The 13179-nt window shown below is 40.6% G+C and overlaps 2 protein-coding genes across 2 annotated transcripts in view; one reads left to right on the top strand and one right to left on the bottom strand.

The window, feature by feature from the left end:
- LOC126383971 (collagen alpha-1(XIV) chain-like) overlaps positions 1 to 13179 on the top strand; it is an 849933-nt gene that overhangs the window by 617184 nt on the left and 219570 nt on the right. The window lies entirely within an intron of this gene.
- LOC126383946 (venom phosphodiesterase 1) overlaps positions 1 to 13179 on the bottom strand; it is an 81642-nt gene that overhangs the window by 50434 nt on the left and 18029 nt on the right. Inside the window, exons 5-7 of the mRNA XM_050034712.1 lie at positions 12599 to 12659; positions 7000 to 7097; positions 2740 to 2819 (exon numbers count right to left, since the gene is read on the bottom strand). Of these exons, the coding sequence (XP_049890669.1) occupies positions 2740 to 2819; positions 7000 to 7097; positions 12599 to 12659 (239 nt within the window). The remainder of the gene's footprint in view (positions 1 to 2739; positions 2820 to 6999; positions 7098 to 12598; positions 12660 to 13179) is intronic.

The following is a 13179-nucleotide window of genomic DNA, read 5'->3' as shown; positions in this document are numbered from 1 at the left end:
CCCCCCCCCCTCAGAAAATAGTTCCGACGTCCATGCTCATGTGTGACAAAGAGTTGATGAGGAGAGACTCATTGTTGAGGTCAAGAAATACCCAGAGCTAAATTACCCACAATCCTGTTTTTATAAAGACAATGGCCAGAAAGATATTGCCTGGCAAGTCACAGCTCTGGAGATCAGCTCTTCAGGTGAGAAATCAAGTTTAATTAGTGGCTCTCCACACATGATTTTAAGCTAATGCAGAGGTGAAGGAAGTACACATCTTTTTGTAAAAGTAGTAATAACTTTGCGTGGTCGTCTGCTGACAAGCTGCAGTGCAATTGCGATTGTGTCAGCTGTTCTGTGCCGCTTACTGAAATGCAGAATCTGAGTGGAACCAAACTTCCCTTTTCTAAAGATTTTAAAGACTGTACATGCTTGTGTTTTTCCAGACTGATCAAACAAAGAAATAAAAACAGCTGTGGCTAGTTACACTGAATAAAGACATCTACACTCCACCTGCAAGACGTGTGTTTTAACAATTCTCTCTGCGGATAATGTAAAAAAAAAAAAACACTGCCAAATAAGCAAGAGAGACCCTTGGTGAAGAGCACTGCTGTACCTAACCATCAGTTCAGATTACACTGGATATGTACAAATAAATTAAATGACTTTGCAAACTATCAGTGAAGCGTAAAGCGCTGGCATCCTCTGATACAGAAAGACCCTGAGGTTGTCCAGGCAGCAGTAGCTCTCTGGGTCCATGAGCATGTGTTTACAGCTCACAGTTAGCTCTGCTCTTTCTGGGCCTCCAGTTTCTGCAGAAGCTTGCCTCTTTCTTTTTCAATCCATTCAGTGTCTCTCTGCAAAAGTTTTTTTTCTCTATAGTGCGGTTCATTAAGGTATCCTTTTGTCTTCACAGTGAACTGCATTTTGTCATCGCTGTCATAATCACACAGATTTATTATCTTGTATTTGTTGCCTCCATAAACCGCTAACAATCTGACCCAAACAGCTGACCTGCAGTATAATACAGCGAACGGCACAGTTGCACTTCTGCGTAGGAATACTAAGTTCTACAGTTCAGAAAATGTAGCACCAAAATAAGGGGCTGTCAGATGGTAAGGTAACATGGTGAAAATATTCTGTATATACTGTCCACTTAGACTGTGTGTAATACACTAACTGTGAATAAGTACGGGGCGGCAGTAGCTCAGTCCATAGGGACTTGGGTTGGTAAGCAGAGGGCCACCTGGTCAAGTCTCCGTATGGATCAAATATGGAGCATGGACTGGTAACTGGAGAGGTGCTAGTTTGCCTCCTGGGCACAGCCAATGTGCCCTTGAGCAAGACACTGGACTCCAAACTGCTCAGTGCGCAGCCCCCTCACTCTGACATCTGTCCATTTAATGCATATACAAGGCCTACTTGTGCATGTGTGTGTATTTCAGGCCTGTGTGTATATGGGCGGCGCTTTCCCTCCATCTGTGTGTCGTCCAAATCCTCTTTGTCTTCATCATCTACCTGAATATTACTATCTGACCTGTTAAAACTTTGCTATCCGAGTTATGAAATTATATTGTGCCCTGTTCCACTCTCTTGTTGCTGATGTGCCTGTTCTCCAGGTGATGTCACATTTTCTCAGCTGCTTTTTGGTCAAACAACTCTCTAAAGGTTTTTGACAGATGCAAGAAAACGCAGAACATTGAACCTATTCAAAAAATTTTAATAACAGATGAAAATGCTGGAGTCAGTGTGCAAACATGATTGACACAAGATGAGGTTCTATTTATTTTAAACGTGCAACAATTTCTGATGTAAAATATGGACATGGTGTGCAATGGCTTTGATGGGAATGTCGTTAGTTTTTCTTTTGGTCATTATCTGAGGACCCATCAGCTACCGGTCTGAAAAAGATAAGCCTCTGGGGACAACGGCACAATATTTCAGACTGATTTGGTGTAGCAAGCAGACAACTGAGCCGAGACTTACTCTTCCATGTGCCTGTCATTTCAACTAATCTCCATAAACAGAAATCTGCATATGACTGCAGATACATTTTTAAAAAGCTTATATAAAGCTAAATTGTCATCAGATGATAAAATGGATTTCACACTGTTTACCTGCAGCTCAAACATGATTGGTGAATACTTCTAGGACTTCAAATGGAAAACAAGATGCTTCCAATACCAACATCTTGTCCTGTTGCCTACAGATTCTACACATGTAGATATCTTTTTAAAGAGATTAATTTGGTCATACACCAAATAATTGGACAAATTAAACATCCATCCTGAGGGGGATACGTGCATTGTACCATATTTCTTGGTATTCCATCCAAACATATTGTGACATTTATTCCAAAGTCACAAATGTCACTATGATGGTGTCACTAGAAGAAAAGTGGGATCACCAGAGTTAGTAGGATTTATCCTTTTGTGACCATGGATGACTGAGCAAAATGCCATGGTGCTTAAACTAATAGTTTAATATTTCAGTCTGGGCAAAAGTGGTGGACCGACCCACCACACTGTCTTTCTTAGAGCCACGCCACTGGCTGAAAAAGTCAAATCAAAGCTGCTGTGCTCTGCGGCTAAATAACAGCAGCAATAACAGTTAATGCCTTTGCTTGCAATCTGCAATCCATTTCAGCTGCATGTGGGGGTTAGAGGTCAGAAAGCTATCACAATTTCTGCATGTGTATGATTGCATGCGTGCGTTCATGGTTCCATGTGTAGCGGTGTGAGTGCCTTGTGTCCTCACCGTGACAATGGTATAGTGATTAGGGAACGTCTTGCTGGGAAATGCTGCCTGCATGTATGGTGCCGAGGTTCCACACTTCTCTGTGATGTAAAGAACAAAAGACATGTTGAGCTGGGAGCACTGTGCTAGAGAAAATTTAATTTATTTGATCCATATAAAAAAAAAGGTGTGTATGTCATTGCCCTGCATGTGGGCTGGAAAAATTCATTGTGGTGGGCATAACTGCCCCACAGTGATACCGAAACTCACACTCACACACACACACACACACACACACACACACACACACACACACACACACACATTTGTACACACATTAAAAGGTTGATCAGAGAAGATAATTTGGGAGCTGGATGACTCATGAGTTATGTATTTAAAAAACCAATCCTGACAGACAAGTTGTTGTTACCTGTTGGTAGCTGACTTTCTCATTTTCCTTAGAAAATGTAATTCTGAGGAAACTTGACTTGTTTTGTCTTGAAGACATTTTGTTCTCTCATCCAAGACAATTTATTAGTTCAGGAGTGATTCAGAGAATTCGCCAGAAGTGAAACATCTTGAAGGCCAAATACCAAGCTCACCGGACCAGAATGCAACCTCAAATAGGATACAAACCCATTTATATTGAGTTAATAGTTGGCATAGTTAAATGCATAACAGTGCTGAGATATGTGAATTCATCATCCTGATTAAAATAGAAGAAAACTTCACTAATGTGTCCAGCTCAGATGCTGTGTGACAAGGTTAACTGCACCCGGCGGTGTCAGGGGGAAACGTGGTGGGACAAGAACGAAAGTTATGGTGGCAAAAGTCCAATTACGGCAGGCGGAAGGGGTGGTGGATGGGTCTGACAAACACTTTCACTTTCAAGATTATAAAGCCAAACCCTGTTCTTTTTTCCGAAACCTGACGACTTGCATTAGTTGTTGAAGGAAAAAAAAAAAGTCAGTTTGCGGTGTTGTGCCGACATAGGGCATTTATTTTGAAAGACTGTATGCAAACTGTGCATTTCCTCTGAAAACAGAAGTGTATTTTAAAAGAAGACAATTTATGTAACAGGCTGAAGTTGACTCTGCATCCCAGAACATCAATAACCAACGCATCCAGGGTCCCTCGCACATCGTATCTGTACGTGCAAAGGCCATGACTAAACATCAATATGTGACGAGGTTGAAGTGAGAACGTGTTGATTTGATTGAGCTGTGTGCACTGAAAGTGAATATCAGCACTACCTTTTGAGATTAAGTTCAGTCAGACTTGTTTCAACAAACTAATGTTTAAAAACGGAAATATAAATTTTAAAAGGCATTCATGATTTTTGTAAATTTCACACATTATTACTCTGTTGTTGAAACTGAATTGCATTTGGTGAAGGTTGGAGGTATGAGGTTTTATTGACACTTTATGGATCCAGTGAAGTTAAAGGATTTAGTCACAAGCTCTTCTTTATACTTTTCATTGGTTAAATATTATCAAAACCCACACACAGACATAAAGTGATAAAATTCATTTTTCTTTTTTTTTTAAAAAAAAGAGAAAGTACAGAGGTACAAGTTTTCTGCCTGACAGCGACACTATACATTTCAAAATGATTTAAACTGATGGTTTGTTTCGCTTTTTTATCTGTAGTTTAGAAATGTTACGGCAATTCACAATAATACTGTAAGTTTGGGTCCCAGGGAGACACCGAATTTCTCTTTGGGGTCTTAAGATAAAAAAGTTTGGGACCCTGCATTTGACTGATGAATAAAAAAATAAAACTATTTCGTTAATTACTGAGATTCTTATTTTGAATGCACTCTGAAGAAAGACATTTGGAAACAGTTTCTGCAGCAGCTGCAGCAGTGGCGAATTACGTGTCAAGTTTTATCGTTCCAGTTCATTCAAATATTGTACAGAAATGACATGAAAACAAAGGGGAAGAGAGGCAAATCTTATAAAAAAATAATACGTCCTTTGGATAGAATTGGTAAAGAATTTGTGAGGGGAATGCAAATTCACTGCCTGTTCTTTCCTACTAGAAACCCTTAAAGGGATAGTTCGACATTTTGGCAAATTCGCCTATTGCCTATGGTCATATGAGTAGGTACATTACCTTTAATTGTCAGTGCCTGCTGTTCTGAGATCGGTGAGACAGAGCTGAAATGGAGGTGAACAGTACAGCCCCCTCTCTCCCTCAAAACTAATCAAATACACCATCAAATGACTCCATAATGCTCTAGTGGACAACACATGGCTTGCGCATTCCCCACGCTATGAAATAATAATGTAGAATTAAGTAACATTACGACACATGAAGCAAATACTCGGAACTACTTTCTTGAGTAAACCACTGGGCGGAGTGACACAGTGCACACCTGAGACAGTGCCGTAGTTACTGCTTGCAGCCTTGCATTTGCGGTATCGTCAGCTGGACACACCAGAAAGTTTGAGAAAAGTTTACAGAGTGTTGTTGTAAATCATGGTTTACACATGTATTGTAAAAGGTTGCGGTAACAAGCCGAAGACATGGAGCAGAGTGAAGTTTCACGTAGTACCAACCAAAAATACGGACAGGATGAAACAATGGCTATCTGTGCTGGACATCGACCCCAACACGCCTGTGGAAACGGTCCGGAAAATGTTTGTTTGCTCCAACCATTTTTTACTGGAGGACTACGCTGAAAGGATGGAGCGCAGAAGCTCAGGAATGGTTCAAACTCCTTTCTTGAGAGACACTGCCATACCATCTCTCGGAATCACAAAACGAGCACACGTGGTAAGTGATCGTTGTGTATTTTGCTCAGCAATCCCTCTGCTGTAACGTTACCGCCGTGTTGAGTAACATTAGCCTACCACCCAAGCATGGTAAATAAGGCTAACATGCAAATGTTGTTGTGGTTATGGATAAGTGCTTGCCCAGAGCATATAGTGAAGTGACTGGCATTACTTCTCATTGTTGGGAATAAACAGACTGCTAGGGAACATTTTATGTTGTTGTTCCTTCAGGAGTTGTGGTGATTTGTGAGTGTGGAGTTAGCATGTTCTCCAGGAGTTGTGGTGATTTGTGAGTGTGGAGTTAGCATGTTCTCCCCGTGTTCCGGTGATTATTTTGCGGCGTACTCTCGTCCCATCCCACCATCAACATATGTATGTAACATACAGTCACTGGCCACTTTGTTAGGTACACCTGTGTAATTTAATGCAATCCAGTAGAACGGCTATACCATGATTTTTTCCCCGAAGCTTATAAATTTTCGGTTATTGTTGACATCCACCAGAAAGTCCACCATGATCTTCTTCTCAACAAACTTGTTGTTTTGATGACGGGAGTAACTGCACTAAACATACACTGAAATCACTCCGCCCAGCAAGTACTGTATGTCTGGAATGTAGTTCCGGCTGTGCATTTGGCTTCACTACAACTCTGTCTCGTAATATTACATTATTATTTCATAGCGTGGTGAATGTGTAAGCTACAAGATGTCTACAAGAGCGTTTTGGAGTCATTCATTCTCGGAAACCATCGGCTGTATTCAGCGTCTGACTTCCGGCAGACAGCGATACAGCCTCTGGGGGCAGACCCCCGATTTTTTGGCATTCCGGTTTGAAAGTAAATATGCTGAACCATTGCGATGATTTTTTGGCATTCCGGTTTGAAAGTAAATATGCTGAACCATTGCGATGTATTCAGAGTTTGCAGTGACGCCAATTATGTTCCGCCTCGTTAGTTCACTGCACGGACCGTTTAACCTGGCAACAACTGCAGCCAGTTGGTCAATATCACGCGGACTACAAACAGCCTACAACCAGAAACCAGGGCTCTTCCGCTCTTCTTCCGGAGGCAAGATCTCCGGGGTTTGCCTACAGACTCTACATTCACTGAATGTAGAGTCTGTATAGAGACTAGGAGTCATTTGATGGTGTATTTGATTAGTTTTGAGGGAGAGAGGGGGCTGTACCATTCACCTCCATTTTGTGCCCTGAGCAGTGGGCAGCTCTGCCCCACTGATCTCAGAACAACAGGCACTGATGATTAAAGGTAATGTACCTACACATATGACTAAAGGGATTACGGCAATAGGCGAATTTGCCAAAAAGTCAAAGTGTCCCTTTAAGTTCCTAATAGTGAACAGGCGTATTTGAGGTCTTTGTATCTTTGTACATAAGAGCTACTAGTTTTCCCTAAGATATATTCTTTTCATATTTTGCACTTTAGAACATGATCATTCAAAGTGCATAATATGTGCGTAATTAGTGCGTAATATGGTTGATACTAACTGAGTTTGCCCAGAACAGGAATGAGAGCGCTCCATGTTTGCAGGTACTCAGCCCGAAGTCCATCCAAAGAGACGAGGAGCAGAGGCTGGCGTTTAAAGCTGTGATGGTGAGAAAAAAAAGATTCCATCAGGAAGAGGGGATTAGATTACAGACAAAAACATACAGTGAGGAAAAACAGAGTACAGCTGCTGACGCTGGACAGAAACAGGAGGTTTCAGGAGCTGACTGTTGATTGTTTTTCACTGCAGGAAAGGGATTATGTGACAAAAACAAAAAATTGCACATTCAGTTTCACTCATTTATTATCATAAAGGGTAAACCAGCAGCACATTGCGGTAAGTACTGAAATCTGGAGACATTTCCTTAAAAAAGAAGTTGCTGTAAAAAATATTTTTAAAATTCTGAGACAGCTATTTGGTTGGCTGTAAGCAGGAGTGGACAGGGACAAAAAGTTGGCCCCCACTAACCAGCCACAATCGATCACACAAATATAACTCATAATGACTGTCAAAACAATGCATTAAAAAATTAACACCAATTAATCATGGTCCTCAGTGCCCTTTGACCCGGTGTGTCATTGAATGCCACAGTGACTTTGTCATAAAATGGAGGCAGACGAGAGGACGCTGCTTGGACCCATGGCTGGAACAATTACATTGAAAAAATGGCCAGATGGAACTGTTGATAGGAGCACCATTCTCTGCAGTTACTGCAGTAAGGACTTTTCATACCATAGGAGTACTACAAGCCTGAAATATCACCTCAACGCAAAGCATTTGGCAGCAAACCCAGATGTCCAAGCTAGCATAGCCTCTCATGTTAGCGCTAGCTGTCAGCCTCATCAAGCCACGCTCAACCAGGCATTCAGATGCAAACTGAGTAAGTGTGTCTATGACCAGCTGACTAACTCCGTTACAAAATGGACTGCAGACCAGTTTGGGTAGTCAAGGACAGGGGGACAACTTTGACCAAAAATTCAGCAGCTTTAATATGATACATCTGCCAAAATTAATTTGAATTGAAATTTTTTAAATCCTTTCACAGCAGAAGTTGATGTATGTGATTAATTTAGATTAATTAATCACAGAACATGTAATTAATTAGATAATTTTAATCACTTCACAGCCATATAAATCATATTATATAATAGGCACAGGCATGACAACATCTATGTTACGAAGACTATGCCCAAAAGCTCAAAGGCTTACGATAAAATTACCTGCTGATGCCAATTTGTGTAATGATAGTAACTCTCCTGCATGCCTGCTCACAGCAAGAGAGAAGAGAGAGGAGAGACTGAGATACTCGGCACGTCAGCCCACAGGAAGTCAGTGTGCCTGATGGCCAGCCCACCCCTGCCTGTGAGCTTGTAAATGTCCAGCCTGGTCACCAGTAGAAATGATGGCATTGTGCGTTTCTGTAAACCACTAATACGTTCCATTTGCACGTTTCATACGTGTCATACCAGCGTTTCTAAAGTGGTGTATGGTGTGACACTTAGGCAAGACGTGATGCTAAGCTGCAGACCACTGCTGGAGACCAACAGGCAACCAAACTGGCTGTTTTTTGACGAGACATTGCTGCATTTCCAGCAAGGATTGTGACACCAAAACTGCATATTTCAAGCCAAAACATGATCTTTTCCAAACCATAACCAAGTAGTTTTTGTGCCTAAACCCAACTACATGTTAACTATAGCAGTGTTGAAACATATAGTTTTAAGGTATCCATTATATAATAAAAGTTATCTGTGGTTTGCAGAAATGTACAATGCTAACATTTATTCTGGCGATTTGGTTGGAGTGCCTCTACGGAAGAAACAAGGACACAAATGTGTTCTTGTGAGTTTAACTATATTCTGTGACTGTGAAAACATGCCAGTTATGAACAAGCAGATTGACTGGCCTCCAGTATTGCTTAACAAATAATGCACTACCAATAAATATGTCCCGCAGATCTCAAGAGCTGGCACTGGACACTGCACTGCTTTGGGTTCTCAGCAACACACCCACCAAGTGTGAGAATGATTGTCAAGAAAGTGAAAGGAAAAGAGACGCCCTCCATTTTAGTTAGATAAATGGAAGCTGATTACTCGAGGCAAGAAAAACTACTCAATGTGCAAATTCTGGTCCTTCAATCAATATCACTTGGCAGTCAGTTATTGCATTTATTCTTGTCATGCCAAGAAAAATAAACATTATAAAACAATATCCTTTCAGTTATAGGGCTCTATACAAAATTCCAGCCCCTTCTCGTTCAAAAGTTGTCAAATACTGTCACTTTGTCAGTGATTTCGGAGACAGACACCATCGCCAACAGTCACCTTTCGTGGTGGTATGAAACACCATTGGGTGATGCCAAATGTAATGCGACGGATGGGGCTTTTTATTGTGTTAGGACAGGCACCTGTGCGGCAGTATGATATGCTGCTGGACAGCGTCAGGTTTAAACACTGCATGTGACAACACAATTATAAGGAGCTGGAAAATCTATAGTAGGGGTGGGCGATATGGCCCTAAAATAATATCACAATATTTCAAGATAGTTTTGCGATAATGATATTTGTGAGGATATGACAAAATTAGTTAAAAAGGTATTATTAATTTAAGGACATAGAATTGCAAGAAAATAAGTGATATAGTTTTACAGTTTGCCTTCAAATATTCAGTAAAAACTAAAGAAATGATCTCTCATTTCTTTAGTTTGTAAACAACAGCAGTAACTCAGAGTGAGATCCAGATTGTGTATATAGTACAACCAGAGTTGGGTAAGGGTTACTTTAATAGTGATCAAAGTACTTTACTGCGTTACTTTTTTGAAAAGTAACCTGTTACTTTACTGCGTTATTCCCTGAGTAAAGTAACTCAAGTACTTTCACAGTACTTCCAACGTTACTCCCTGAGAAAAGTAACTCAAGCACTTTTAAAGTACTTTTGAGTATTCTACATTTCCTATTGGGCAATGGACCACAGGGCGCTAAGCCTACATTTTTTTGTCTCCAAAATTAAAGTTATGGACCACTTGCCCTTCACTGAGATCCAATTCTCCCATCACAGCCGTCACTTTGACCAGTAGAAACACAGAACCATCTGCTGCCGTAGACAACTGTATGACAACAACACCCCAGCATTTTTAATATTTCAGGCACTTTGCCAACCCGTTGAGTACTGTCATTAGCATCAAGCTAGCAAACAGTGTTATGTCCTCATAATGTAGTCGGACATAAAGTAATAACATTAACAAATAGCGGCGGGGCTTTTACTCACCACAACTGCAGAGGCTCCCAGCTTCATGTGAAACAAACTACATTATGGACGGTCCGTTATTTATTAATCCCTCTGTGTGTTCATATATTTACTTTTTATCCGCTCCCGTTGTCTTTATAAAGTTAATGCATCGCGCCGTCATTTTAAACTCAACACTTCCTGAACTTGTTTCAAATTAAAAGCCCCTTATAACCTCGGCTGAGAGAATCCCCCCATTTCCTAAATAGGCTTTTATTGTGAAACATATGTAGGAACTTGTGGCGGATGCAGTAGCTTGAATGTTTGCTTACGGTGCTTCAAATGTAGCTCCTGCCACCTGCTGACGCTTTTTACGTTACTACAACAACATGTCAGCTGGCACATGAACACACACAGTGACTGAAATAATAGTAATAGTAATAAAAATAGGACAAGAATAACCCGATGACATCACACACGTCTGAAAGACGACCGGGGATAATTGGTGAGTACCATCTGTAGTGTGTCATGTCTATCGGCCAAGTCTCGGCACAATTTTATGACTCCACAATCGTGTAATGTGACATAGTGACTTTCAGAACGGGCAGAAAAGTCGTGTAGCATGTACCAGGCATAATGCAAGTCCTGAGTCTGACCTGTTTGTCAGCGAGCCCTCCTCCATTTATTGAGTCGTGGGGATTTTACTGACGATCCTGCGGAATGTTTTAGACTCCACCGTAGACAATGGCAGCATTTCTTCTACCACGTAGCGAGCCACAAGCTTCATGACTTCTTTCGGACTGATAGGTTTAACGTTATCTCCGTTATTAGAACCAAAAGACAGTCGTTGCTGTTTCGGAGCTGAAGGACCAGCGTTCTAAAAGTAACGGAAGTAACTGATGGCTTGTAGAAAATGTACTCAAGTATCTGATTACTCAAACAGCAAACTAACGCGTTAGGTTACTTGTTACTGCAAAAAGTAATCAGAGTACTCTAACGCGTTATACCCAACTCTGAGTACAACTAAATAAAATTTACCACAAATTATACATTTAAACAGTTATCACATACAAAAAATGTACCCTGGGAAATATATATATAAATCAACAGGTGATTTCCTTCTCTTTCAGTAAAATCCTAAATGATTGAGCTGTTATTTTTTTCCCACTGGACCTTTATGCTCTGCCATTTCTCCTCTAATAATCACACTGTCACCTGTGACAGGCTGTTATGCTACTGTAGCTATTGCAGATTACACATTGCACACACATATATTACATTACCAAAGGTTTGTGACAAAATCATGTGATGACACACACTCCTGAGTTCTCTCTGAGTCGCTTAAAGAGTCTGAGAATTAAAACATTCAGGGTGCCACAGTTTATTCCAAACAAATGAACCCCGCTCCTCTGTTTGGAACCACGGTAATAATTTCACTTTTAACCATGCTTGTTGTTGACATGGATAACAGTTTGACACCAATATGCCGACAAGTTGAAATATCGCAAGTATCTCGATATAAATTTTTCATAACATATTAAAAATTATATCAGTATTATTGTAAACTATATGATATGGCACATCCCTACTCTGTAGGGCAGGTGGGAGGGGTGGTGGATGGGTCCAACAAACCCCAGACACCCTTACTATATGAATGTAGAGCCAACTGATGACATTTATTTCTAAACCTAACCACATGGTTTTGTTGATGTCCCGGCGTTGGTTGTGGCATCCCTGAAAGTCAACAGCAGATGCAGGAGGATACCTAGTGTATAATATGAAGATGTGAACGTCCACTGACAAAGCGGTGATATGTGATGACTTAGAATGAGAACTATTGAAAATTCAGAGCATAAGAGTTGTCTGCACAGCACACGGTTCTCAATATGGACATGGCTGAGCCGGTGGCTAGCAGCTAACGGTGCTAATTCCACAAACAGTACAAACAACAGCAACACTGCTGACAGAGCTAACTGTGTTAACCTGGGGGAAAAAAGAGGGTGAGCACGACATTTTCATAATGATGCCGTCCTGTTATCAGTAATAACCACCATATGAGCGCAGTTCAAAGCAGCAAGCGATGAGCCAGCTAGTGGTAAACACACATACACTAACATGCACCTGCAGTCACACTAGCATACCACAACAAACCACAGAGACGCTTGAATTACAACACACAGAGATGGAGCTTAACCTTATTCTCTGCTTAGAATGCCATTACTCCACTGTGTCCTTACATAGCAAATAGTGGCTATATTAATTCTGTGACGCATACAGAACTGGTTACATGATAATGATAACTTGAATGTGCTCTCACCAGAACAGTAATCTTGATTTCTGATGATTAATCTTTCACATTAATTATATATTCTTACCCTGGTGGACATGTGGGGGTCAACAGGTCATCACACTGGTCCTCCACCCACTCTTTCTCTCCTACAACAGGGTGGAAAAAACACAGAGCATTTAAATAGTCACATTAACAGTCACATTACATTTCAGAATCTAAGCATTATTAAATCAAAGCAACACCTGTTGGTTAAATAGATGTATACTGACAATCAAACACTTTTGAACTGGTGTCTCTTCCAATTTTGTATTCAATTGTATTTGGGGAATGTGTAAGGAGAACTCAGACAGGTTTCAGACAATATCTTTACCTCACACATAAACAGAACACTTAAGATAATGAGGTGTTTGACCAACACCAGCAGCAGCAGCAGCAGCAGCAGCTGTGAAATGTTGTTTAGCAGCCAGACTGTAATCTCTCAAGACAGATTCTGCAATTTACATTGTAGAAAGGAAGAAAAAAAAAAAACCTTTATTTTTTTTATTTTATTTTATTTTTTTTAACCGATGGATTTCCAGATTGGCCAGACTGCAATAAGCTATATCCAAAAAAAAAAAAAAGCATCAGAAATGACTCGGGCTGTAAAGATACCAGTGAAAATATCAC

Source organism: Epinephelus moara, chromosome 22 (genome assembly GCF_006386435.1).
Source record: "Epinephelus moara isolate mb chromosome 22, YSFRI_EMoa_1.0, whole genome shotgun sequence".
In the NCBI taxonomy this organism is placed as follows: domain Eukaryota; kingdom Metazoa; phylum Chordata; class Actinopteri; order Perciformes; family Serranidae; genus Epinephelus; species Epinephelus moara.
The sequence above is the reverse complement of the archived record's forward strand: the minus strand, read 5'-3'. Positions and strand labels throughout refer to the sequence as shown.